Source organism: Balaenoptera physalus (genome assembly GCF_965194825.1).
Source record: "Balaenoptera physalus genome assembly, chromosome: 12".
Lineage (NCBI taxonomy): Eukaryota > Metazoa > Chordata > Mammalia > Artiodactyla > Balaenopteridae > Balaenoptera > Balaenoptera physalus.
The window spans coordinates 75,696,345-75,724,250 of NC_138897.1; the positions used below are offsets into that span (position 1 = coordinate 75,696,345).

At 43.5% G+C, this 27,906-nt stretch overlaps 2 protein-coding genes across 2 annotated transcripts in view; one reads left to right on the forward strand and one right to left on the reverse strand.

The window, feature by feature from the left end:
* Positions 1-5,084, forward strand: part of HORMAD2 (HORMA domain containing 2) — a 70,313-nt gene extending 65,229 nt beyond the window's left edge. The window contains exon 10 of the mRNA XM_082417322.1: positions 3,772-5,084. Within this exon, the coding sequence (XP_082273448.1) occupies positions 3,772-3,876 (105 nt within the window). The 3' untranslated portion in view covers positions 3,877-5,084. The remainder of the gene's footprint in view (positions 1-3,771) is intronic.
* LOC309639724 (uncharacterized protein) overlaps positions 1-27,906 on the reverse strand; it is a 177,775-nt gene that overhangs the window by 141,074 nt on the left and 8,795 nt on the right. The gene's annotated exons all lie outside the window — the stretch shown is intronic.

The following is a 27,906-nucleotide window of genomic DNA, read 5'->3' on the forward strand; positions in this document are numbered from 1 at the left end:
ACAAATTGTGAAATTTTTTGTTCTAGTTCTGTGAAAAATGCCATTGGTAGTTTGATAGGGATTGCATTGAATCTGTAGATTGCTTTGGGTAGTATAGTCATTTTCACAATGTTGATTCTTCCAAACCAAGAACATGGTATATCTCTCCATCTGTTTGTATCATCTTTAATTTCTTTCATCAGTGTCTTATAGTTTTCTGCATACAGGTCTTTTGTCTCCTTAGGTAGGTTTATTCCTAGGTATTTTATTCTTTTTATTGCAATGGTAAATGGGAGTGTTTCCTTAATTTCTCTTTCAGATTTTTCATCATTAGTGTATAGAAACGCAAGAGATTTCTGTGCATTAATTTTGTATCCTGCTACTTTACCAAATTCATTGATTAGCTCTAGTAGTTTTCTGGTAGCATCTTTAGGATTCTCTATGTATGGTATCATGTCACCTGCAAACAGTGACAGTTTTACTTCTTTTCCAATTTGGATTCCTTTTATTTCTTTTTCTTCTCTGATTGCTGTGGCTAAAACTTCCAAAACTATGTTGAATAATAGTGGTGAGAGTGGACAACCTTGTCTTGTTCCTGATCTTAGAGGAAATGGTTTCAGTTTTTCACCATTGAGAACAATGTTGGCTGTGGGTTTGTCATATATGCCCTTTATTATGTTGAGGTAAGTTCCCTCTATGCCTACTTTCTGGAGGGTTTTTATCATAAATGGGTGTTGAATTTTGTCAACAGCTTTTTCTGCATCTATTGAGATGATAATATGGTTTTTCTCCTTCAGTTTGTTAATATGGTGTATCACATTGATTGATTTGCGTATATTGAAGAATCATTGCATTCCTGGGATAAACTCCACTTGATCATGGTATATAATCCTTTTAATGTGCTGTTGAATTCTGTTTGCTAGTGTTTTGTTGAGGATTTTTGCATCTATGTTCATCAGTGATATTGGCCTGTAGTTTTCTTTCTTTGTGACATCTTTGTCTGGTTTTGGTATCAGGGTGATGGTGGCCTCGTAGAATGAGTTTGGGAGTGTTCCTCCCTCTGCTATATTTTGGAAGAGTTTAAGAAGGATAGGTGTTAGCTCTTCTCTAAATGTTTGACAGAATTTGCCTGTGAAGCCATCTAGTCCTGGGCTTTTGTTTGTTGGAAGATTTTTAATCAATCACAGTCCCAATTTCAGTGCTTGTGATTGGTCTGTTTATATTTTCTGTTTCTTCCTGGTTCAGTCTTGGAAGGTTGTGCTTTTCTAAGAATTTGTCCATTTCTTCCAGGTTGTCCATTTTATTGGCATATAGTTGCTTGTAGTAATCTCTCATGATCCTTTGTATTTCTGCAGTTTTACCTTGCTCCTTCATCTGCTGTGTGTTTCTCTGTCTTCTCATTTTGTTTAACTTACTGTGTTTGGGGTCTCCTTTTCGCAGGCTACAGGTTTGTAGTTCCTGTTGTTTTTGGTGTCTGCCCCCAGTGGCTAAGGTTGGTTCAGTGGGTTGTGTAGGCTTCCTGGTGGAGGGGACTAGTGCCTGTGTTCTGGTGGATGAGGCTGGATCTTGTCTTTCTGGTGGGCAGGACTGCGTCCAATGGTGTGTTTTGGGGTGTCTGTGACCTTATTATGATTTTAGGCAGCCTCTCTGCTAATGGGTGGGGTTGTATTCCTGTTTTGCTAGTTGTTTGGCATAGGGTGTCCAGCACTGTAGCTTGCTGGTTGTTGAGTGGAGCTGGGCCTTAGCGTTGAGATGGAGATCTCTGGGAGAGCTTTTGCTGTTTGATATTACATGGAGCTGGGAGGTCTCAGGAGGACCAATGTCCTGAACTCGGCTCTCCCACCTCAGAGGCACAGGCCTGACACCCGGCCAGAGTACCAAGACCCTGTCAGCCACATGGCCAGGTACGTGGAGAGTTTCTTGCCTTTTGGGAAGTCTGAGTTCTTCTGCCAGTGTTCAGTAGGTGTTCTGTAGGAGTTGTTCCACATGTAGATGTATTTCTGATGTATTTGTGGGGAGGAAGGTGATCTCCACGTCTTACTCCTCCACCATCTTGAAGGTCTCCCTCAACTCCCAGGTTTTTAACTTGGACACCTCCAGGGGAATGCTTGCCTGGGTGGCTTTGGCATCAAAGGTGCAAACTCAGCCAGTTGGAACACACCTGAAAAATGTTTCTCAAATGTTGCTTTCTATGGATAAATTTGTTGGTTTATATAGTTCAGAATATGGACTATTATTGATCTATGTTAGGAAGTATCCCCTGACTGATCACACACTTGCTTTTGAACCCACTAGTTTTCTATAAACCAGTGAGACTTCCCAGACCTCACTGGTTGCCTTGAGATTGTATACATTATTAAAGATGATGAACTCACTGTAATAAAATTACAGCTCTGAAACTTGTAATAAAACTCTGGTTTACTTTTGAGCAAAGAAGAAAAAGAGAAAAAAACTATTAAACCATCAGACCAACTTGTACACCCATCTTGTTTTCTTCCCAGTGTATCCAGACTTGATAGAAGTGAGGATAATTTCATTTGAATAGAAAGCATGCCCAAGCAACATTTTTTAGAAAGCTGAATTTTACCAAGTACTTTTTCTTACAGCTACACTGTAACAAATTCATCTCCTAGATGAAGAAGTTGGTTTTTGTGCTTTGGGTTTTTATGTTGCTATTTCCTTTCCTTTAGAGCAGACCATTTCAAACTTTGCATATCTAAGCAAACCAGTTACTTGAAGAGCAGCTCTACTTATATTCTCAAGAGTTTTACTGCTCTGTATAGTCAATGTCTTGGTTTAAGCCAAAGGGAATTTGGTTTAATGTGGTTTCTGAGATCAGAAATTCAACTACTTTCTAAAACAAAAAGTTAGTGATTAAATTAGCCATTTGTAGACCCAACCTTTGGTTCTAAATGGTACTTAAATGCTTTAATGACATTTCCACTATTTTGTAGTAAAAACATGTCAATAATAATAACCTGAATCTATAACAAAAGAAAAAAAGAATAATGTTGGAACCTCTACTAGATATTCTAAGTCTTGCTTAAAAATATATATCTTATTCCATTTTCCTCCAAAGAAAGAACAGAGAACATGGAAAAACCTTTCCTCCCATCTAGTGGCTGGAAAATATAAAAATGCCCTCCATGTGTTTCTTGGAATTCCAGGCATTAGGGATCGTCTGACATCTGGTTGTTCACTCAGTTAAGCAAATATAAATTCTAAAATCTTTACCAAAGCTGAGCCCAATGGAGAAATATATGTGTATGATGACTCACTAATCAACTTGTCTTTAATCAATAACATATAAGTCTCATCAAGCAGAAAGAAGGGCCATGGTCCTTCCTAATTCATTAATCTGAACCTATGATTAAAAAAAAAAAAAAAAGATAAGGCTGTATGTTTCTGCTAACTGAAAAGGGACTTCAGTTCTATTTGCCTCTAAACCAGCCAGTGCCCTAGATCTCTCCTGACCCTTAATTGCCCCTTGTTGGCCCCACACCTTGACAACTCTTCTCTCAAGAGCTGGATGTGCTGAATTCACTAAAGAGAGCCAAGAAACTGTCCCTGAAACTGGCCGCCTCCAAGGGCCTCAACTCCTGAAACTTTGAATTCCAGACTCTGATACTGGCAGCAGGGCCTCTGTGCAGGGCTAAACCAGCCCACAGGAAAGCAGGTTTAGATTGGTTATGCAGCAAGAGGGATTAATGCTTGGTCTACCTGTCTTGTATATGCCTTGTGCAGACGTCAAAATCTCTGCTGAATTGTGCCTCTCTCTGGTGATTCTCACAGATTCAAAGAATGAATTTTGTGTACAGTCAGCAAAGTTCTGAGAGCTCCAGGAAGAAGAGGAAGGTCAGCGAACCAATGAAAGTCTTCAGCCCTGACAGAAAATGAAAGTTAGATGCCTTTGCTACTTTTATTCTAAAATAAGTTTATTTTGCAACAAATATGCATGAAGTGTCTTAGTAGGAAAGTAAGTTCCTGTCACCAAAACCTTTTACTAAATTTGTTGCTCAATTTTTTGAGTCAGTTTACTAAGTGCTAAATTACTGGGTAGGACATGGGTTCACTTTGCCACAAGGAAACAAGGTCACCAGGGCTGCTTTGGGACAGCATTACTTCAAGGCTGAGTTAGAGATGAGACACCCTTTATATTTGTAAAAGAACCACAGCAGCTATTTTGAAAAGAAATAAGCTGTTGTTCTCAAAGGAAAGAGGGTTTTCTTTGCATAATTAAACTTCCCAGGTACTTAGACTACTGTGAAACGTTTTAACTTGTTGTAACCTGTGTGCTAGAATTCCTCTTTAGCTTTATTAAAATTCCCACAAAATTGCATAGAATGTGTGTGGTGGTGCTTATCCAGGTGTGATTTTTGTGTTAACTTCAATCACGAGGTTGATCAGCTAAGTGTTGGACCAAAACGTACTCTCCCTGTAGAGTTCCTCAAAGCTGGTCCTCCACCCTGTTCTGCTGGCCAGCCCGAGACAGGACTAGGCTGCAGTGCAGGAGCCTGGCTCCCTTCTGAAGGCCCATGTTAAATGCTTCTCCCAAAACTTCAGTTTATCAGTCTGTAACCTGCAGATGATGCTACTAGCCCTCTCCTTATTCTGGAAGAATTTTGATAGACTTAATGATTAGTATCAGATGAATAATAAATGACGAAGTGTTATTTTTATTATTTATATAACATGAAATTTAATAATTTTCTTTAAATGGATAGGACCAATAAGTTAAATGTTATAAGTGTGTGTGCTTTCTGGTGAAATAAAGCCAAAATACGAGGTATTTTTTGGCTCATCTTTTTTTTCTTCATTCAGATCAGTGTAGAAAGGACATCAGTACCTGGAGTGCTTGTTAAAATACAGATTACTAGGCCTGCCTCATTTCTACTAATCAAAATCTCAAGGGGTGGGCCCTATGGAAAACTCCCTGAGTTCTAATGCACACAAAAAGTTGAGAACCCAGGACCCCTGATCCAGGCTAAAAGGAGACTCTCTGGGGCTAGACATGCACTTTAGCTAGCAGAAGGCTGTCGGTTATAACAGAGAAAAATCTGAGGGATCCTGCCTGTCCAGCACTACCTTTTGTGAGACTCTCATCCATTTCTTTTTTTTTTTTTTTTTTAAACATCTTTATTGAAGTATAATTTCTCATCCATTTCTGATTGCCCATAGGAAGCCTCCAAACTGGGGTCTTGAATTGGCCTGTAGCACTGGGGCCTGCCAGAGAGTAGCATTTTCCCTTCTCCCAGCATGTTAAGTATACTCACATAAGCTCACTCTGCCACTAAAAGGAGGAGGAGGGGGAAGGTATTGGGTTTATTATATCCTTGATAGAATTGTAGCCTGAGTCACCACAATTTATTTTAAGAGAATCATATAAAGAGATTAGCTGTCTAGTAGAAGGATTAGGTTTATTTTTTGTCTCTCCAGAGCGTAGATCCAAGACCAAATTGGTGAAAGCTATAGGAGGTCATTTGGACTCAGTATAAGGAGGAACTTTGTAACTCCACAGGTTGTCAAAAATCTGAAACGGCCGGCCTTGTAAGGCAGTGATCCTACCCGCCCCCCAAGCGTTTGAACACAAAGAAGCTTCATAAATACTCTAGGAGGCTTTGACTCTCAGGGCAAATTAGTTGTGGGGAGTAATTAGTCAATCTGGATCTCAGAAAGAACCATTTTGTTTAAAAGAGGAATTTAGCTCTCAATCGATATTTATAATTTTCATAAACTTAGCCTAAGGTGGCAGGTCCTTTAAGTTAAAGTCTAGAATCTGAATCTGTCTAGATACTTTTTTAGTGAGTTTACCATCTCTATTAACACCCCCCCTCCTGCAATGGATGCTAATAGGTGGAATGTGTATGTCTGATGCAGTGTGTGTGAGGCAGCAGAGAGAAGTTGCTGGGCCTGTGCCCTGGGCTGGGCACACAAAGAAAGAGATCTGCTATCAAGAGGATCTGAGAACCAAGAAAACGTGAACTAGCTGATTTTACACAGCAGAGTTCATATGTGCAACCAGCTATCAAGATTGGAGGCTGTTCAGTGCTATTTACTGGATGATTTATTGGGATGGGGGAAAAAAAAAAAAAAGAACCTCTTTTCTAGTCTATTCATTTCTGTCCTTAATAATAATGGAATGAGTAAACACAAGTTCATCAAGGAGCTGGAACTTCAGGGAAAAGAAGGAAGACTTAGACCCCAAGCTGGGGAGCCTAAGCTTTGGCACACTAGCCATTCCGTCACCCTGCTGGTGCCTGGGTTATCAGTGTGCTTATAAAAATCAGCTGCAGATAGCTTGGAAACTGGGACATTGTTAAATTAACATTTTTGCAGGGGAAGTTTGGCTGTCTGGGGTTTTTCTGTCTTTACAGAAAATTGGTCTAGCTGGAAAGAGACAGGTTAGGTTCGTGATTGCCACTAGCCTTTGAAGCCAGGCACCAAAACCACACGTTCATTTCCCTTCTTGTAGGTCCCTATGGTATCTGGGTTCTTTCATTCTCCAGCTCACCTCTACCAGGAAGAGACTGGACATGTTCATCAGTGTCAGTTACATTCACACAAGTTCAAAGTTGTGTATATGTTTTTTAAAATAACACTAACCATTAGAGCCAATTTTCAGTGTGTCTTAAAATTGTCAATTCATGGTTTCAAACCCAACAGTACTGGATCTTGAGAGATTTCCACAGATTCTTATAGTAAAAATAATTCTCAGTTGTAATCATCATCGGTCAGAAGGAAGACCCAGGTGATAAAATGAGAGTTAACACACTGTGCTTGTAAGAGTTAAAGCAAGGTCCTCCCACGGTATGAGTCTAGATTCCAAACAAGGGAGGAAATGCCTTTGTCCCAAATGTATCCTCTTTAGAAATTATTAGTTTATATATATATATTTTAAAAGGTAATATTTTCAATGTGATTGTGTGTTTGTGTAATGAGGCCCTGGCTGAGACTTGCTATGCAGTTTGCAAGTTTCTGTAGAGGAGGAGGGCCTTAATTAATGGGCTTTGTGGTTTTGCAATGGTAAAGCCAAGATCCTATCCAGAAATGGAGAGACATGAGATGCTAATCAGCTCACATCACTTCCCCTTGGGTGACTACATCTCTGCAAATAGGGTCTACCTTCTGGGAGTGTCGAAGTTGTTGAGACTGACTCTGGAGGTGGTGGAATCACAGTGGGGAAGGTGGAGGGTAAACTGATCACTGCAACCTGGCTGGAAATTGCCGTGAGATTTGCTCAGTAGGGGACCCTGGGAACAAGTCTCACTAAACAGTCTCGTCTGGTCTCAACTGTGCCATGAGGTTCAGCAGTACAAGGGTTTCCCTGTGGCAGGAGTGGTGAGGCAGGCAGATTCAGAGAGCCAAAAACATCTAAGACAGACTGGTGGGGCACAGACCATTCCTTGGGGACTCAAATACTTAGGGACCTAGTATAAGAGTGGGGTTTGTTACTTGGGTACCGCAGGACTCCTGAAAGCTGGAGGAGTCTGGGGCATCTGGATTCCATCTGGATAATTACTAATCGGCTCTAGGGTAAGGAGGCAAATTTAGGTTTTCATCTTTCTGTGAGCAAGGTAGTTAAGGAAAAGGCTAGGGTGCTGGCTGCAGAACCTGGCTGCCGTTCTCTAGACAGGGATTTTCCCTGCTCTAGCCCTCGGATTACTCAATCTATAACATGTGGATAATAGCGGTACCTACCTAGTGACACAGTTGTGAGGATTAAGCCAGGCAATTCAAGCTAAGTGCCCAGCATGCATATAGTCGGTGCTCAACAGGTGTTCATCACTTTTGCTATTTTTTAGCTCTTGGCACGTCCCCTTCCTTAGTCTCAGGAGCTCAGGGTTCCTGTGCTGTTTTTTGCCTACCCCGAGATCCTACATGAACACCCTCTCCAAGCCTGGGCTGGCACCTGAACCATGCTCCCAACTGCTTCTGTTCTCAGCACCCTCCCCACTCCTTTCCCTCAAGACAGTTTGATGGAAGGGACGCATCAGATTAAGCTTAATGCGCTGCCCTCCCACATTAGCACTTTAAAACAAAAGCTTGTTTATAAGAAAACTGAATCTCACATAGGGAATGAGATACGAGAAGAGATTGAATAAACAGGGAAGAAGAAAGTCTAAGCAGAACTTCATAGCTGTCTTCAAATATATGTGAGGCTGTCTAGAAATGCAGGAACCACAGACACAATCTGTGTTGTTCCAAAGACAGAACACACAGACCCAGGAGGAAGAAGTGGCAGAGAGGAAGGTTTGGGCTCAACATATTGAAGACTTTCTCCCCCATGCAAGGTGCCTGGCACATGGATTTTAATGTTTTCGTCAGCAATTAGAGCTGCCCGTGACTGCTTCTTTCTTTATTTGAATGAGTTTTATATGGAATTTTGATTTTTTTGGAAAATTTTTAAAATTCTTTTTAATCTCTATTTTTATTTTTACAGTTTGATGATTTATCACAGAGCAAACACCTAAGTATCTACCACTCATTCAATAAATAGATCATTGAATTCCCTGGAGGTCCAGTGGTTGGGACTTGGTGCTTTCAGCTGTGGCTCGGGTTCAATCCCTGGTCGGGGAAATAAGACCCCACAAGCCGCGCGGCCAAAAAAAAAGATCATTGCCAGCATTCCAGAAATTGCCTTTGTACCTCTAGCACTCCTCTCTTCCCCATAAAAGTAACCACTATTCTTTGACTTTTTTATCCGTGACTGCTTCTGACTGTAATGAGTTCCCCATCACTAGAGGTGTTCAAGCCGAGTTGTCCAGGATGTTGCTCTATGGATAAGAATTGAATCAAATGAATATTGAGGTCTCTTCTAGGTGTAAAATTCTATGACACTGTTATTAAAGGTAGAATTTCAACAGAGATATTTTGGGAGCAAAGGAACATTTTATAAATCCTTTTCCCAGAAGGCAATAGAGTGAAGTTGTTAAAGCTGAGGGTTCTGGAGTTAGACATTGCCTGGGTTCAAACCCTGGTCATTCTACTTTCTAGCTGTGTGACTCTGGGCAAGTTTTTTGCTCTCTCTATACTTCAGTTTCCCCATCTGCAAAATGCGGTCCATAATAGTGTCTCTATCGCAGAGTCATCGTGAGAAATAAGTGAGTTAATATAGGTAAAGCACTTTGAAGAATGCCTGGCACAAAGAGAGTTAATGCTCAATACACGTTAGTTACAAGGTATTATCTGATACCCTTGCTACTCTGCAGCTTTTTACGTCTTTTCAGTATGTGGAAGGAAGTCCCTTCTACCATAATTGACCCTGACCTTGTTTTTTCCTAAATCATATGCCAGCCATGGCCACTGTAATTAACCAGTGCACTGTCTATCTCCTGTAAGCAAGCTTTAAAGCTAAACAAGCAGGCAGAGCCTGTGACGCACAGTTTATGAAGGATCCTGCTGATGAAACTCAATCACGGCCGTGGACACCTTAACCCTGATACATGCCTGGCAAGTGGTGGATGCCCAGTAAATACTTGTTGAAGGAATAGATGAACTTGGCAGGGTTCTTATTATTTCCTACATTTTATTTATTTATTTTCGATTTGGTAATTTCATTCACATGACTTAAAATTCAAAAGGAACTAAAGGCTATATAGTGAAACACATCCCTCCCGCCCTGTCCCCAGTTTTCCTCCCCATAGGTGACTAAGGTAACCACTATCTCATATGTCTTTCTAGAGCTATTTTAGGCATAAATAAGTAAACATACTAGCATACGCACATTGGTTTCTTTCCCTCCTCTTTAAACAAACAGCCACATACACTGTTCCAGGTACGTTTACTGATGTGGTCACAGAAGTGGGGGTGAGCATGGGCGCACTAAGGAGGAATTAGAGAAGAAAAAGCTCAGAGACAGAAAATCAACCAGGCAACTCTTGCATCAACCCAGATGTAAAGTGATCAGAGCCTGGGCTAGTATATTAAAGGGGGTATCAGGGAAAGAATTGTTTGAGTGGGTTTTTTTTTAAGTTTTACACCAGGGTAGCTGCCACCACAATCCAGATATAGAGCGTTTCTGTCACCCCCAGAAGTTCCTTCATGTTCCTTTGCAGCTGTGCCCCTCCCTGGGCCCACATACCCACTCCTCTGCTTTGTCAGAGTTTTTCAGCTTCTGTGTTTCAGGCCTACGTGGTGTGGTGGGACCTCCACTCAGCAGAGCTAATCATAGTATTAGTCAACATCAGTGGCACTTCCTCTGGGCTGGGCGTTCTACTAAGCACCCACTCGTGTTCATCCATTTAATCCTTTCCACACCAAAGGAGGCAGGTCCTGCTGTTATCTCGATTTCTGATGAGACATCTAAGATACAGAGAAGTGAAATCACTTGCCCAAGGTCACACAGCTAGTAGAGCCAGAATTTTGAACCCAAAGCAATGTGAAACTAATCAAGAAAATACTCAAACTCCAACAGAAAGACTTCATTACTATTTAACCAGAGCAAGGGAGGGGGGTAAGAATCCTTCGCAGGTTAATATAGAATGGATTTGTCCAGCAGTCTTCAAGTGTGCTTTAAATGGCTGGTAGCCTTTCTTCATGGGCATTAGTCAGTCAGCGGGCAGAGTTTCATTCCCTGGCCTTCAATGTGCACACCCGCCACACCGCTTTCTCCTAAGAAATTACAACATTCAGAACTATCTCTTTATGGTAAAGAACTGGTGTGGTCAGGGTATTACTGAGAAGACAACTATCTCTGCCTATCTATGGGTCCCAGAATATGCATGTCATTCTGAAACCACAAGGAACGTGGTTAAGTCCCCTGGTCACATCTCTCAACAAAGATTTATCTGTTTCGCTGTTGCCTCCAAAGAGCTTTCCTCCTGGACTGAGATGTTAATTCATGGTGATGTCTACTAATGGGCCTTCCCTAAAGAGGAGCCTATTAAAGGAATTAATTACACTGAAGGTTCAGAAAACTTCCCAGCATAATGAAATGGCTCCCCAGCTGTAATAGCCTGAGAAAGAAACCACCAATCTAAATCCTGAGACAAGTTCCTATAAAGTGAGAGGCAAATTTGCTCAGGTAACTACAGACCCTAGGAGAAACAGGATAGTGAAAATGTTAACAATTAAACCAATTTTCACACACTGATGGGGTTTTATTAAATACAGATCATATTTTTCCAAAAATTTCAAGTTCTTTATTACCACCTCTTATATGAGACCTATGTTTGCCACTTATTAATACTACCAATTAACCTTAAAATGCAATTTTAATGTGTTTTTTTTTTTAAATAAGAAAATAGTTCTCTCCAGTCAACATAGAATAAAAGATAATGGACTTAGGATGGATTATGTGGGACTCAAATTCAAGGGAAGGTGGTAGAATTATCCTTTCTGGAAGTCTAGATTGGTTTCAATGCAGTGCTGCCTAAAGCCTGGGGAGTAGATTAGATGACTTTCTAGTCTCTTATTCCTCTGTATGGCCTGTTTTTACACTGTCCAAATCTCCAGAAATGACAATAGCAGAAGAAAAAGATAATGGCAGAAGATTAACTGTAGTGCTAGGGATTGTGCTAGTTACTGATAAACCACCAATTTGTTGGTTTCTAGGTAGACTGAGGAGGGTAGCGTAATGTGGAGAACTGGCTAGCAATTTGGCAAAATCTGGGTTTTAATCTTAGTCTTGGTTCTCCCTTTATTTCTGGACAAGTCATTTATCTCCTCTCTTCTTCTGTTTCATTAGCTGCAAAATGCAGATGGTGACCCACCTAGGGTTTTTAACAACCAGGAGGTAGAAGCAAGGGGTGGTGACAGCCCATGCTAAATCTGGCCTTGTGACTGGAATCCCTCTGCCTGGGCTCTGGGGTAGTTTGGAGGAGGAAAGGAGAGCTCCCTTGGGGGCCCAGCCCATTCACCACTGGTTCTAGAGAAAGCCTGATCCCCAGGAGCCAGGGGAGACCATACCAGTCCTCTGGCCCCTCCTCCAGACATTAAGGTTACTGTTGAGCAAAAGTGAAACTTATCTGAACCTAGTCTACGGTCAACTATAACATGGGCTTCACTTGGAATGAACTCAGCCTTAAGGTTGGGGCCCAGGGGAAAGGTTTTTTAAAATTATTATTATTAACGAAACTCATTTACAATTACGGTATACATAGAACAGTCATTTACATGCTATAAACTCTGTAGGAGACTATGGTGGTGACACACTATGTAAACTGACTTTGAAAAGTTAGTGGTTGCAAGATGATTAAACACCTTTCACTCTCTTGCTATTGTTTGGATTTTAAGTGTTTCTTAGAATGGGCAAGTGACATAAAATCTAACCTACTTCTAGCTAAAAGTCTAACAGTTCTGATGGAAACTGTTAAACCAATTCTGCAACCAAAAGACAAACGGCTTAAAACTGCCAGGTATCAGTATTATTGTAATATTCCCTTTATCAAAAACTTATAACTGAAATTTATAGGTAAGAATTTACAGTAAGCAGCAGGTACTTGGAAACTTGTCAGTTAAGGTTTCCCATTAGAGAACTTCTGCTGTAAGCTTTTTAACCCTCTAAAGTCAGAAAAAAGAAAAAAGAACTTTCACAATTAGTTTCTAAGGAAATTATATAAAAGTCATAATAACTAAGAGAAAAGTTTTAGACTGTCATTTCCAATAGGACATGACCTCCTAAAGAAAAAAACATTTTTTTTTTTTTTTGGAGAAGGCTGTATATAAATAACAATCAAAATCTATATTCTTGATATATTTCTAAAGAAAATAGTTAACTAAATCTCTTTAAAGTGATTTTATTTCCTGCTGCTCCCCCAACCTCCTCAAAATTGAGAATACAACAAATATTTGCATAGGTTTATTATTCACATTTAATCATGAATAATTCACTTTGTACAGACAGCTGGGTAAACAAGAGATTTGGAGTTTCCTTTTTCTAGAATATTTTTCCCTTGGCTGAAAGGAAACAGCATCAGCGTGGTTTTGTATGGTTTTCAGTGCCATCCTGTCCTCCCTCCCTCGAGCAGGAGGCATCCCCTCTTTTATGCATTTTTTTTTCCATTTCTTTCTTTCTATCAGTTATTGGGCTACACCTCACAAGCACATTTTTTTTTTTTTTTAATTATGGAATGAAAAACGAGCTCCACCCCTCAGTACTTTGGTCTGCAAGACAACATCAAGTATATGTTCACGGACCTGCTTTTGTGTAGATACTCTCATAGTGTTGGGAAAAGATCCTTCTGAGCTCATCCTGCCTCGTCATTAGATCCTTCACCTTCTATCACTCATTAACAATTTCACAATTATTTGACTATCTACCACAAAGCCGGTTCTCATTTCCCTCTTCTCCTCCCAGGCCTACGTGAGGAAGTGAAGCACGCATCACTGCACACAGGTTTATCCAGGGCATTTCAACCTGGGCAAGGGGGCATAATTTACCAAAGGTCAAGGATCCTTCCAGTTCTGTGAACGTCACCAACCAGACTGTGATAGTATAACTTGTGGTTTAGAAGAGAATTAGTCTTGCTGTAATTCAGCTATGACCAAATTGGGGGTGGGGGGTGGAGGGAGGTCACAGTATACCCTTGAGAAAGCCCTGCTCTTTGTCATGACCTGGCAAATTAAGAATTTTAGCCACCCAACAAATGCCATGCGTCCACCCTAACTGCATTAGTTGAGCACAAAACATGGGCATAGGGATGTATGTATCCTCTCTTCAGCAACACGTATCATAAAATACGAATGCCATAGAAGTATGGCCAAGAGCATTCCAGAGAAAATTAACCACGATTTGAGTAAATTAAAAATTATTGTTTTCTTCATTTAACAAAAGTGCTTACCATGTGCTAGACATTTTCTAAGCACTTTACACACATAAACTCTTTAATTCTTATAACAACCCTATGAAATAGGTACAATCCTTATCCCCATTTTACAGATCAGGAAAATGAAGCACAGAGAAATCAAGTCATTTGCTTAATGTCACCACAGGAAGTGGTAGGGCCAGGACTCTAACCAGGCAGCCTGGCTCCAAAGTCTGTGCTTTCAATAACCATGCTGTACAATGAGTATAAATACCTGCTTATGGTAAAGTTTAGAAAAATAAGAAAAACATAAAGAAGAAAAAAAATTACCCGTAGTCCCACCACCCATTTTTGTGTATTTTCTTTGTGTATGTGTATTTATGTTTGTGTGTGTGTACAAAAGCATTTAATTTAGTGGAATTTCTCATCTACCCCCCTCTCTCTTTCAATTAGCTATACCTTACGAACATTCTTCCATAGAAAGATATTACTTTGATTGCACAAACAATTGTCTTAGTCTACTTTGTAAATACCAGCCCAGCCAAGTTTGGAAGCACTTATTTATGATTTGTGGGGTGGAGTAGGGGGCTGCTGATTTAGTAGAGGCCTTATTTCCCTAAATTCAAAGAGCTTCCCTGAAAATGGGTGCAGAATGGTTTCTTTTAAGTGACCTGAAAAAATGTGTTGTGTCTAGAAACATAGCGTGACTTTTCCCCTTCAAAGCATTTCATGTTATGTCCACTTCATATTGTTCAGTTTCCTTAAGGGCGGGGCAGGGGGAGTGAGTCTGGGTGCAAAGAAAAATGTAGGCTAGTCAACAGGAAACCTGAAGTCCCTGAAACAGCACAGTGGCCACTAATCACACCCTGGCAGGGCTGCTTTCTCTTTGACAGGTGTTGCAAAAATAATAATAAATGTTCGAAAGAACCATTTACCTGGTAAACAAAACTGTTATTAAAAACTGGTATTATACGCCAAGACACTGAAGAACAGTCTCTGAAGCCAAGACAGTAGTGGTCATTGCTACGACCGGTGACAGCTTTGGGCCAAGTCACATGCCATCCCATCAACAGCCAGGGAGGTAAACAGCACAGCTATGTGCCTGCCGACCTAACCTCAAAACCTCTGGGGAGCACAAGGAAATTGGCTTGAAAAGACTGTTTCTCTTTTTTTTCCTCCTTGTTAATTGAATTTCTAGCACTAGTTAAAGCAGCAGAAACAGAAAACCATATACAAAAGGGGAAGTCAAAGAATGACCCCCGTTTCTGAAAAAAAGAGTCATCAAGTCATTAGAAACACAGCTGCATCAATCCTCACTCTTTCCTTGAGCTGTTTTACCCATTTGCAGGTGAGGCAGTGGAGAGCAGGGCCGAGGGCCAAGCTTTTCAGAGGGCCCTCTCTGGGAATTACTTTCATATGCACATAAATTTCCACAATAAGTACCTTCTGGAGTTTGCATACAACGGAGTTACTCTTCCAAGCTTCCTGTCCACCGTTCTAACTTGAGTTGTGCTACCAGAAAATCAGGTGAGTATCTCGACTGCTAAGTCAAACTTGGCTTTTTCTGGAAACTGGAATTCACTAACTTGAGCCCCTAAATCCACCCCCCACCCCGCCCCGTCTTCCCTTTAAATTTCCTTTTACCCATAGTCACTGGTCCTAGGTCCCCTTGGAGCTGTTGAGGCAGGAGCTGTCTGAAATTTAAGATGCAATACCAGGCAGCCAGATGGATCAAAAGAAATTTTTCTTTGACCCTAAAACTAAGGTCAAATCTGGTTTTTTTTCTGTTGCAAGTGTTTTGAAAACTTCTTTCTGTCTGAGTCTTCTAATCCCGGGGGAATGACAAGGCATTGGGACTAAACTAATCAGCTCTTCTAACCAACAACCTGCTAGGGATGGAGGGTCACCACTTCTCCCAGATCCCATAGAGCCTCCTTCAAGGGAGGGGTTGATCTGGGGAGAAGTGAGTGGTGAGGACCAGACTAACAGCCTGTCTCTGGAGAGGACCTGAGCAGACAATAACCACAACGCAGGACAACACAGAACTCACCTTTACGTAGGATTTACAGAGTGCCTCTAACGTATATCATTTCTTCGAAGTTTCATATCTGTCTCGTGAGGTGGGTAACGACAACTGCCCACAGCCCGGAGAGGTTGTGTCGGCTGCCCCGATCACACCACTCACGTAGAACCTGGGTCTGAGGGTTGCAAGACGTGCATGCTGGCCTTGCTCTCCCCCACCCTCCATCTCCTTGGTCCACACCTTGTCCAGCTCAATATAGGGCCTTCACTGCAGTCGAAGGCTGTCTTTCTCTAAGGCACACTGATCAGTTAAATGACTCTGTTAAACGGTCAACGTCTGGTCTTGGTGACCCTCTACCCCATCCTGAAGGCTCCTCTCCTATGACCCCGGCCACCTCCCATTCTCCCAGGACTCCCTGAGGCAACACCACAGCAGGCCTGCCCTCCTGGGTAACCACTTGGGCCTTGAACCTAGACCTTTTCTCCCACAATTAAACCCACTTACTCTGCATCTCATCTCTCCAAGCCCTACAAGGGGGGCAATTTGTGCTAAGAGACTACACGCTGGCAATGGTGTAATATTCTAACACCCCAAACCGCCCGGGGACCACTTGCTGGCTGTGTGTGTTTGGGCAAGTAACTCAGCACTCACCCACGAATGTCACCTGTAAAATGCAGATAACAGTTCTTTACAAGTGAGGATCAAGTGAAATCATTCAGAATGTCATGTAAGTCAACTGAATTCCTTCTCTTCCCCTCAACCCTTCTTTCTCTCCTAAAGCAAATCTCAGGGCACCGCCCTCTCTCACCCAGTTTACAGTAGCGGCCCTTTGACCAGTCTCTCTGCCTCCAGACATGACCCCACCACACACCCTCCACCCTGGCGAAAAGAATCCTTCCCTAGAATGAGTATGAACAGATTTATCCTACCTAAAACCTCCAGCGGCTCCCCAGGGCCTCAGAGTCAAGTCCAGACTCCCCAGCGCAGCCCGTGTGCCCTGCACACTCAGCCCTTGCCCCCCTCACCAGCATCCCGGTGCTCAGCGCCCGGCGGGCATGTGCCACACTCTCCTCTTCCTCCAGGGCTCTGAGCAGGCTGTTTGCCTACAACACTCTCTCCCAGTGGCCTCTCCTCATTTCTATTCATTCTTTAGTTTAAGCATCATTTCCTCTAGGAAATCTTCCTGAGTTGGGTCAGATGCCTTCCCCTGTGGTCCTGTCCTCTCCTTCTTCTCATCCTGGCACCTAGAGCACACTGTAACCGCCTGGCTGCCCACCCCTTGCTTGCTCGTAACTCTCTGGGGCTAGGCAAGCAAGAGAGGGGTGAATATTCACCCTGGCACCTTTCCTGAAATACATAAGGTGGTCAATTATTCTAAGTATGTTACTCTTACTTGAAAATATTTGCATTTCAAAATGCCCACCCTTTTCTTTGCATCTCAAAATCCACTCAGCCTTCAATGCCTTATCCCAAATAAAAGAGTAACTTTGGAATATTAAGTCTAGCCAGTGAATATAGTATTTTTTAATCTAAATGAAAAGGGGGGGTGGGCTCATATGATAATACTATTACAAGATAAATTAGTGTTAATACTTCTATGGTGGGGCTTCCCTGGTGGTGCAGTGGTTAAGAACCCTCCTGCCAATGCAGGGGACACGGGTTCGAGCCCTGGTCTGGGAAGATCCCACATGCCGCAGAGCAACTAAGCCCGTGCGCCACAACTACTGAGCCTGCACTCTAGAGCCCATGAGCCACAACTACTGAGCCCACGAGCCTAGAGCCCATGCTAAAGCCCGCACACAGCAATGAAGAGTAGCCCCCGCTCACTGCAACTTGAGAAAGCCCGTGCACAGCAACAACGACCCAATGCAGCCAAAAAAATAATAATAATAATACTTCTATGGCATATTCATACAAATATCTCAATCTATTCTTATAATACTCCTATGGATTGGACTCATATTTTACAGGATATGTTAGTTATAACTCTACAATTGTAAGTGGCAAAACCCATCCTGAGTTAGTTTAAGCAAAAAAAAAAAAAAAAAATTGGAGAGTTTGCTATACCCATGCAGGGGTGGAACCCAAGGCTTATAGTCAGAGGTTGCAAAGGGATTAGACTTAGAAACTGCAAAACCTTTAGAAACCCAAGGTTACTGGGGTCTTGTTTCTGCTTCTTTCCACACATACAACCCATTCTTCTCTCTCTTCATAATGGCTCTTTCTGATACCCAGTCCATTGGCCAAAGATGGCTGCCCATGGCCCAAGGTCAACAGTCACAGGCCTAGCTACATAGGGAGGCTGAGAGGCTGCCCCTTGGATCCAGGCACTGGTCCTCCCGGGAGAGGGTCTGATGGCCCAGCTGAGTCGGGGAGGGGGGAGTGTGGACCACAATGACTGGGAAGGGTGGGAATCACACCACACAGAGGCCCATTCTCCTGACCCTGTGGCAGTGAGGAGAGGGGCTAGGAGGGGAGGAAAATGCCCACAGAAAGGGGTCCCCTACAAAGAGGTTAAGGGACTTGTCTGAGAGCAAATGAGGCCCAGACGGAGCCAAGATGAGAGAACAGATGTCAGACACTGACTTTGCCTAAAGATCTACAATCATGTTTTAAAATCAAGAATCAGAAATATTGAGACTAGGCAGAATTATGACATATGGACCAAAATATGCATTCTACAGTGCACGTGTGACATTAAATGTACGTACTAAACACCCATTTACAGAAGAGGCCTGTCAGCAGCATGGCAGGAGGGACATTCAAAGCTCTATGGAAACCTTTTGCCAGAGCTTAAAATTAAATTAAAACAACCTTATGTTAAATCCCAAAGAACACGCTTCCCTGGTGGCACAGTGGTTAAGAATCCACCTGCCAATGCAGGGGACACGGGTTGTAACCCTGGTCCGGGAAGATCCCACATGCCGCGGAGGAACTAAGCTCATGCACCACAACTACTGAGCCTGCACTCTAGAGCCCATGAGCCAGAACTACTGAGCCCATGTGCCACAACTACTGAAGCCCGTGTGCCTAGAGCCCGTGCTCCGCAACAAGAGAATCCACCGTAATGAGAAGCCCGCGCACCACAACGAAGAGTAGCCCCGGCTCACCGCAACTAGAGAAAGCCCACACGCAGCAACGAAGACCCAACGCAGCCAAAAATAAATAATAAAATAAATAAATTTAAAAAAAAACAAACCCAAAGAGAACTCAAAACCAATTAAGTTTATAAAACAATCATGTTTAAAACTCAACAGTAGGGCTTCCCTGGTGGCGCAGTGGTTGAGAGTCTGCCTGCCAATGCAGAGGACACGGGTTCGTGCCCTGGTCTGGGAAGATCCCACATGCCGCGGAGCGGCTGGGCCCGTGAGCCACAATTACTGAGTCTGCGCGTCTGGGGCCTGTACTCCGCAACAAGAGAGGCCGCGATAGTGAGAGGCCCGCGCACTGCGATGAGGAGTGGCCCCCACTTGCCACAACTAGAGAAAGCCCTCGCACAGAAACGAAGACCCAACACAACCAAGATAAATAAAATTAATTAATTAATATTAAAAAAAAAATCAACAGTAATTTCAAAAACACATTTAGTTAATTCATTTAACTTCAATAGAAGTGGTTTTTAATATTGATCCTATTGGTTTTAAATTTGCTTTTAAGAATTCTGTAGACACTTAGAGGCAAAAGAGATTAAGCAAGTAGAGGTGGGAACCTGCCCTGAATTTCCCCTTAGCTGTGCGCCTTGCACCCGTCCACCTGGGAGTCCCCACTGTCCCTCTATGAAACCCTGGCTTTCTTCTGAGCAAGGGTGCAGCCCTGTTCGAAAAATCTGTGGTCTAGCCCAGATGGAAGAATGAGGCCCAGAGCAGTGGCTGTCAAACTTGAATACAGAAAAACACCTGGGGAGCTTTTCAGAAATACAGATTCTCAGACTCCACTCCCAGAGACCAGATCCAAGGAGTCTGCAATCCTCCCAGGTAGCCCAGCCGGTTCTGACTCGGGGGCTGCTCCAACCCACTTCGGCAGGAGCCGTCATTCCTAGGCCACTAGCTGCAGAGCCAGAACTGAGACCCAGGTTTCCTGATGTCCAGTTCAATGCTTTTCCCACCGTACTCCACCGACTCTCCAACTCTTCAATTGTTAAAATACAAACTTCACTATTTTAAAAAAGACCAGAATCAGACAACAATGAATGGATAAACAAAATGTGGTATACACATACAATGGAATATTATTCAGCCTTAAAAAGGAAGGAAATTTTGACACACACTACAACAGGGATGAACCTTGAGGACACTATGCTAAGTGAACCAAGCCAGTCACAAAAGGACACTTACCATATGATTCCACTTATATGAGGTACTTAGAGCAGTCAAAATCACAGTCAGAAAGTAAATGGTAATTTTCAGGGGCTTTGGGAGAGAGGAATGGGAGTCATAGTTTAATGGGTACAGTTTTAGCTGGAGAAAATGAAAAAGTTCTGGAGATGGATGCTGATGATGGTCGCACAACAATTGTGAATGTGCTTACTGCCACAGAACTGTACACTTAAAAAGGGTCAAGAGAGTAAAATTTTATGTTATGTATATTTTACCACAATTAAAAAAAAAGGAATCAAAACTTTCTCTGTCCTCCAACAGATTTCATTTACCATTTTGTGGATGGGAGGACAGATGTACAAATCAGCTGGCTTCTGGATGGGGGTTCTGGACATTAAGGTCACCCAACTGCTTTAATTGTGTGCCTTCAGCCACTCCCAGAACGGTCCTCTCTCACAGTCACTCCCAAGGTGCTGCCTTTTGATGTTGCTGTGAAGTTCTGCGTCAGCACCTGCTCATGCCTCAGCCTAACTAACACCTGATGAGGGGGTGACAGAGGCCCTCGGGTCATGGAGGCTCGCCCCAGAGGAAACGAGGGAGGGAAAAGTGGACGCTGGAAAGTAACTCTGGAAACAGTGACAGTGGTCCTGAGCGCACATGAAGTGAAGGCCAGGGAAAGCATTAAGATGGAAAACTCTAATGTGGTCTTTTGCAAAGAACCGCTGTAGCATTGCAGCTTCCTAGGAATATGGATGAAGGTCGTGAAGCACGGGGTAGAGATCACTGGAAAATAGGCTTCCTGACGCCTGGGCAGACTTTCGGACCTTCCTCTCGTGATGCTCAGCCTGACCTTGTGCGAAACCCTCTCCCAACAAGGTGTGCAGGTTGAGTTGACCACTGAAAGCCTGCATCCACTTATGCCCAGAGACTAGCCCTTCACTGGAACTTCAGCCTAAGCTGAACAACCAATTGCGGAGAAGTTATAGGAAAGGGCAAAGCTGAAAATCCATGAGCCGTACATAAGTCCCTGGCGACAGCTGGGAACCCAAATTCCATTCTTAGTGGAGAAAAGGGGCCTGAATTGCCTTGAGCAAGAAGGGAGAGCAAGGAAGGAGGGGGAAAAGAAACAGGGGGAGGTCAGGACTGACACTGGGGTGAGTTTTCTCTCCCTGCCCTGAGTTCACATGGTGGTCGTAAGTTCACGGTGTCGAGCAATTTCCCAAACATTTGGGGAAGTTACTCATGAAGAAGAAGCCACCTCCAGACAGCTCATTGGGAAATGTGGACAGTCAGTGCCTGGGTGGTTTTCACACTAATCTGAGATTTATTAAGGCTTGGAAAGCAAGCAGCAGAGAGGGTTTTTACAATGAGAGTCATCGGCATTTCGATAGAGAAGAAAGTTTCTCTTTGGTCTGAAGGAAGTGGCAGGCCCCCGGGGGACTAGGAAGGCGGGAGGGGGGGCTCCTTTTGTGAGTGGAGTGGCAGAATCATCCCTTCTGAGTCCCCTCCCTTGCAGGGTACAAGATTTTCAATTGCAGTTGGGAGGAATTGGACTCAATGATCTAAAAGACCTAACTTTTCCCCCCAAATATTGTGTGATGTCGCATCAGCACCTCGGCCAGATTCTGATGCTGCTCGGGGGGAAGTTAAACAGGTGGATTTCACTTTATAACACTGACCTTTTCTTCCAAAGTTATACGGAAATTAAGTTGTTTTAAATCTACAAAGGTAGGGCTTCCCTGGTGGCACAGTGGTTAAGAATCCGACTGTCAATGCAGGGGACATGGGTTCAAGCCCTGGTCCGGGAAGATCCCACATGCCGTGGAGCAGCTAAGCCCATGCGCCACAACTACTGAGCCTGTGCTCTAGAGCCCGCGAGCCACAACTATTGAAGCCCGCTCACCTAGAGCCTGTGCTCCACAACAAGAGAAGCCACCACAATGAGAAGCCTGTGCACTGCAAGAAGAATAGCCCCCCCACTCGCCGCAACTAGAGAAAGCCCGTGCGCACCAACGAAGACCCAGCAGAGCCAAAAATTAATTAATTAATTAATTTTAAATAATTAATTAATTTTAAAAAATTAAAAAAATAAATCTACAAAGGTAGTGAAAGAAACCCTACTGGAAATCTTTTGTAAATCTAAATATGTTTCTGAAAGATGATTAAACACTTCTGAAATATTCTGCACGTTGCTCTGAACTTTGATTCGTCTCCTTTGCCGCTGCAACATTCAGGATGTTGTAAATGTTGTAGTTTGATCATCTGTCACTACCTATCTTGATTTCCCAGAATGTACATCAACCAGATTGGTGTCCCTTAGTCAATGATCCAATAAGTCTATAGCTTCCTTGGGGCTTTACAGTATATCAATACTTTACCAAATTTTTCTTTCACCAAAAAAAAAAAAAACAACCTAAAATAAAAAGATTTCCAAACACACTGGAAGACCAGCCAGCCCTAGATCACAGCTCAGGCTGAAGTTCCACTGACGGGCTAGTCTCTGGGCATAAGTGGATGCTGGTTTCAGTGGTCAACTCAATCCACACACCTCATTGGGAGAGGGTTTGGTGCAAGGCCAGGCTGAGCATCATGAGAGGAAGGTCTGAAAGTCTGCCCAGGTGGCAGCAGCAAGCCCTGAGGAGGGATGCAATTAACGAATTCCACAAGGACCCAGAGCACAGAGAGGCCTGGAATGTGGAGGGACAGCGCCACGGAGGGGGCCCCCTTCCAGCTAGCTCTTGAGGGGAGGTAGAGGTCTGGATACTCAGAGTCAGGCAGGAAAAACCTTTCCTACAGAGGTATGAGGATAGAGGTACATTTGGGGACAGAAAATGGACCGATGTGGCAGGGTTTCTGGAAAGGTTAGATCCTGGAAACGTTTCAGAAGAAATTAAGAATTAAAGGTTTGTGAACACTTATGAGAGAACAGTAATTGTTAGGAATCACTAAGCATGGATTCACGAAGAACTAGTCATTTCCTGTTTTTTATAAGATTACTAGACTGGTAAACTAGAGGGTGTTGTCAAAGGGATTCTTGCCATTGGCTGGAAGTTTCTATGGTCCTGTGCAGGAAAGGAACAGAAGGCCCTGAGTTCTAATGTGTATCTCATTTCAGCAGGCACCTGACATAGCTGGGCTCAATGAGATGCTAGTCAAGAGCATGGTTTGTATGAGAAAACATTCATTCCCAAAGGCAGCTGGTGATGGATTGATGGTCGGATGGAGGACAGACTCTGGTAACTGACAGGGGCTCCACGTTTGGCCCTTTTTTCCATCTCCATCAATGTTTGACAGCGGCATAAGGAAACACACAGGCTGCATCTATCAGAATTTCAGATAATATAATACCGGAAGGGGAAAATAAATGTATTCGTTGATATATCAAAAAAAGGTCTTTGGGGACTAGAATGATGTCAAAAACAAGCAGCAGAAATACAATAGATATTAAGGGTAAAATGCTGCCTCCATCGTCAAAAAATCAACTTCTTAAGAAGCAGATGGAGAAATATGTCTCAGCAACAGTTGATGCAAGAAGAGACATAGGGCTTTCGGTTCACCGCTAGTGACCTAACGGTGCAACGCACTTGGAAGAAAAGACTGTATTTAAGAAGCATCTAGTCTCTATGTATTCTCTGATTCAACAAATCCTTATTTAGCCCCCCAGTATGTGTCAGGCACTGGGCTGGGCAGTGAACACAGGAGGACAAGACGGGTGGAGTCCCTGCCCTCATGCAGGCTGTAGTTTACTAGGGGAAAGAAGTAAACACACACACAAAAAAATCGCTGAAACTTGTGACAGGGGGCTAGCAGCACACAAATGAAGGTCGGAAAGAATGTGGTGAGGGATGCGCTTACTTTTCCTGGGTGGTCAGGGCAGGCTTCTCTGGGGAAGTAGCATTGAGGCCGAGGCCATATGAAGGGGAAGAGGAGACAGGGAGATGGAACATTCCAGGCAGGACAGGGAGTGCACTGGCCCTGACCACGGAAGGAGCTTGGTGTGTTCCCAGAATTGAAAGCCCAGTGAGCCTTGTCCATATTCATGGCTACCAAGATCCATTCTCGCTTTCCTCCGTGGTGATGCATGCCGACACGCTGTATCACGTTTCCCAGCCTCCTTCGCAGTTGAGTATGGCCACGGGACGGAGTTCTCACCAGTGAGATGCTAACAAGTGGTCTGTGTCGGGGGCTGGGCTCTTAAGAGGTGGACACACCCCCTTCTCACTCTCTGTTCTTTCTTCCTCCTGGTTGCATCTGGGACTTGGTAGCCATCCAGCTTGGACCAGAACACCCCATGGAATAGCGGAGCCCCAGCTCAAGGGGCCTGGGTCCCTGAATGACTGCAGAGAGCAGGGCCACTTGCTAACCTGCATCAATCACCTCAGGCAGGTACTTGAGAGAGAAAAAACATTCTATATTCTTTAAGCCACTGAACTACTATTGTATCTCTCACCTAACCTGACTATTACAGAAACAAAGGAGATACTAGCTCCACCAACCAGTGCACATTTAGAACATTGTGTTTAGTTCAAAGGGTCACTTTTTTTTTTTTTTTTAAAAGAGACACTGACCATTTGAAGCATGCCCAGGGGAAGGTAAGGACAACGACATTTAGGACTCCAAAAACCAAGTCAATGAAAATCTGTTAAGGACACCACAGTTGTTAAGTCTGGAAAAGAGATTTCTCAGGGGTGGCATGACAGCTGTCTTCAAACATTGAGAAAGAGGAATGAAGTTGAATTGGAGTAGCTCCTATAGGAGCGATGGGTGGTTGGGATTTACCATGAGGCAAATTCTGATTCAACATAGGGGAGAAGTTTCTAATGATTAGGAATGATTTGAAAAAGGCCAGATTGTTTTCAGGATCAGAGGCTTCTCCCCGCCACTGTGTCCAAGCAGAGACTGGCTGCCCACTTGTGAGGAGACATTTACAGGGGTGATTCTGGCATCACTGCAGAGATTCTAATGAATTCTAGGATTTTAGGTAGAAGAGGTGGTAGATAATGCAAGCTGAAGCCAGGTCATAATGGGAATTGAACGTCGGTTTGGACTGAATCCTGGAAGCAAAGGGAATCTCGAAGGTTTCTGAGCAGAGTAGAAACAGGTTTCTGAGCGGATTAGCAACATGATAAAAGCAAGGAACATGGCTTTGGCCAACACAGGAGGAAGAAATCCTGATTTTCACAGCCCTTATTGGTCATTTGATGCATGCACTCCCTGAACCAGTAGCCATTTAAGGAAAGCCAAGAGTAAAGAATACAGATTTTCATTGCTTTATTCTTGAGATAATCCAAAAAATATTTGGGGACTAGCGTTTTTTTAAAAAAAAACTTATCTTCTGAGATGAATGATCCATTTAGTCCAAGGAACTCAAACTACACCCTTGTCTCATTCAGGCTTGTCTCATATCTGAACTGCTCTGTCAGGGGCAAGACCATCAAATCTCCTCTCTCAGATAAGGAGAAGGACTCACAAAGAGGGCCAGTGAGTTGTTCAAGGTCATGGTGAGTCACGTGCCCGGTGGCAGCGCAGGCTCCTTGACTGAGGTCTCCCACGCTGCCCTGAGCCCACGCTAAGGGTGCCCTCAACTAGGAATGTCTCCCACATACAGGATAAACCAACCTAAACCAACGGTCTTTCCAGAGTTGGAAATTACCCGAGACATTTCAAGTTCAACCAATTTCATTTTTCAGGTGAGGAAACTGAGCTTTAGTGAGGTCACCTGGGCAAAGGCATAGCTATGACTTGAACCCAGTTCCCGGGATCACCTGTACTACATCTTCTCATCCTGCCTACCGGTAAATTGCCCAGGAACACCCCACACACAATTACCTGGAATCAACTGGGTCATCACCATTAGCTCCACTGTCTGGAAATATAAAGGCTCATATTGGCTTTGGCCACCAAAGAGAGGAAACATTCTGCAATGCTTGAAAACTCACAGCTGAGGGGGTGCTGGGGCGCACTGTTTGAGCCTTGTACTACAAAGTCAAAAGGGAAAACATGTGTTTCACATTTGTCTTGGGATGGGAAAGAAAAACTTTTCCTTTCACTTAATCTCCATTTAAACAAACAGAGAGACTGCCCTTTTTGTAAACTCACCCAACGTCAAATATCGTTCACTAGCCTGGCATCGGCTTACTAAGCCACTACAGAGCCACTTTCCTCACGTAATCCCCTCAATTAGAAGGCACTTCAGCTTGAAGAGGGGCAAGTAAAATAATACACATTTCCTCTGATGAACTGAACAAGAGTCAGCTGAGGGAGTCAGGTTTCCAAATCTGTAACCTCTGGTTTCAGCCAGAGACCCGAGGCAATCCGGCTTTAGTCATGACTCAGGATTTGGGGAGTGAAAGCAAGCGCAGTCAAGTGATGTAAGAAAATTCCCCCCATTCCCCCATCCCCCTGGCATCCTGCTCCCCGGGGAATTCACTCTGAATGCCTTGGGGGGAGGAGTTGCCATGTCACTGGGTGCTGAGCTGCCTGCTCTCCCATCCCCACTGCAGTGGCCGGGTCTGCAATTGACAAAGGAAGTACTCAATTACAATTACTTTCCTGTTGGCCTGCGAGCTCAGATAATTGCTTTGCAACGTGTGTGTGTGAGAACCTCATAAAGTAAACCAAGAAACAGAAGGGCCAGGTCTGGCCTAAAGGGAAGTGTCAAGCTGGGGGAGTCAGGTGATGCAAGCCTGCCTTTGAAGTCATTTTGTTTGTGAAAAGTCTGCTGTGCTCTCTCTTAAGGAAACTCCACTGGAATGAGCTTTCTGTGCATGTGGGGTTTAGGGCTATTGTTTTTGGCTCTGAGGTTCACCTCAAGCCCGGCTAGGACATGTATAAATCCCATAACAACAGTCTGACATGAAATTGCTCACCCTCTCATTGCATCAGGGGACTTTTACTCAGGCGGATTTTTGAATGCCTCATTGTTTAACAGGACAGGAAGTTTACTCTTGATGCAAATGAGGAATCTTTCTGTTTTTTTCTCCCTAGCTCCTTGGAAGATTTTCACAGAGGCCTGCCTTGTCATCCCTAGTCTAGCTCCTTCCATGCGAGCAGCTGCACTCAAGTTCCTTCTCAGCGTAGGGTTTTCTTAGGACCAGAGTCTTAGTCAGGCTTTTCCCTGGAGGTGACACTGGGTGATGGGCTAAGGGCCACCCAGGGACAGGGAAGGGTTGGATCTTCTGAAAGGGGTTGGATTTTTCTCTTTTCAGTTTCGTTTGTTTGTTTCTTATACACACAGAGAGGGAAGCCCCATCACCAAACCTTATCATGCTTTTTCTCTTAAGTGACCAGCTCACATTGGGAACATGGGGCTGGGACTCTGGCATCAACAAGAAGATGCCTCATTGAGAACCATGACCTACCCTCCACTGGAGCAAATCCCTGAGAAAGAAACTTCTAGAAAAAGCCTTTCGGGGTCCCCCGTTTCATGACATAATCTGTAGGCAAACTCTTGAAAAGGCATAAGAAGAACCCTCTCAACCTTTTGCTGATGCCCCCAGCCAAGAGACTGGCCAAGAGAGGCCCTCAAAGAAAGAAAGCGTTCACAGATAACTACTTTTAGTCAAAGGAAACCAGATCAAGATGATGACAGGGTAAATGACAGGGACGCCGACCCAAAGCCCTAGGAAGGAAGGAAGGAAGGAAGGGAGAAAAAGAAAAAAGTCAAGCACTGTGCATAAGCCCTAGAGATTAGCCTAAGGTTACAATACCATTGCGATTGTCTTCTGCACACGGCTGAATCAACATGTCCCCAAGAGTCACAGTGATACCTGACAACATATATGCTAGATTTGGTTTGTTTAAAATTACAGTGTTGACCAGGATTTTTACGTGTGTATGCGTC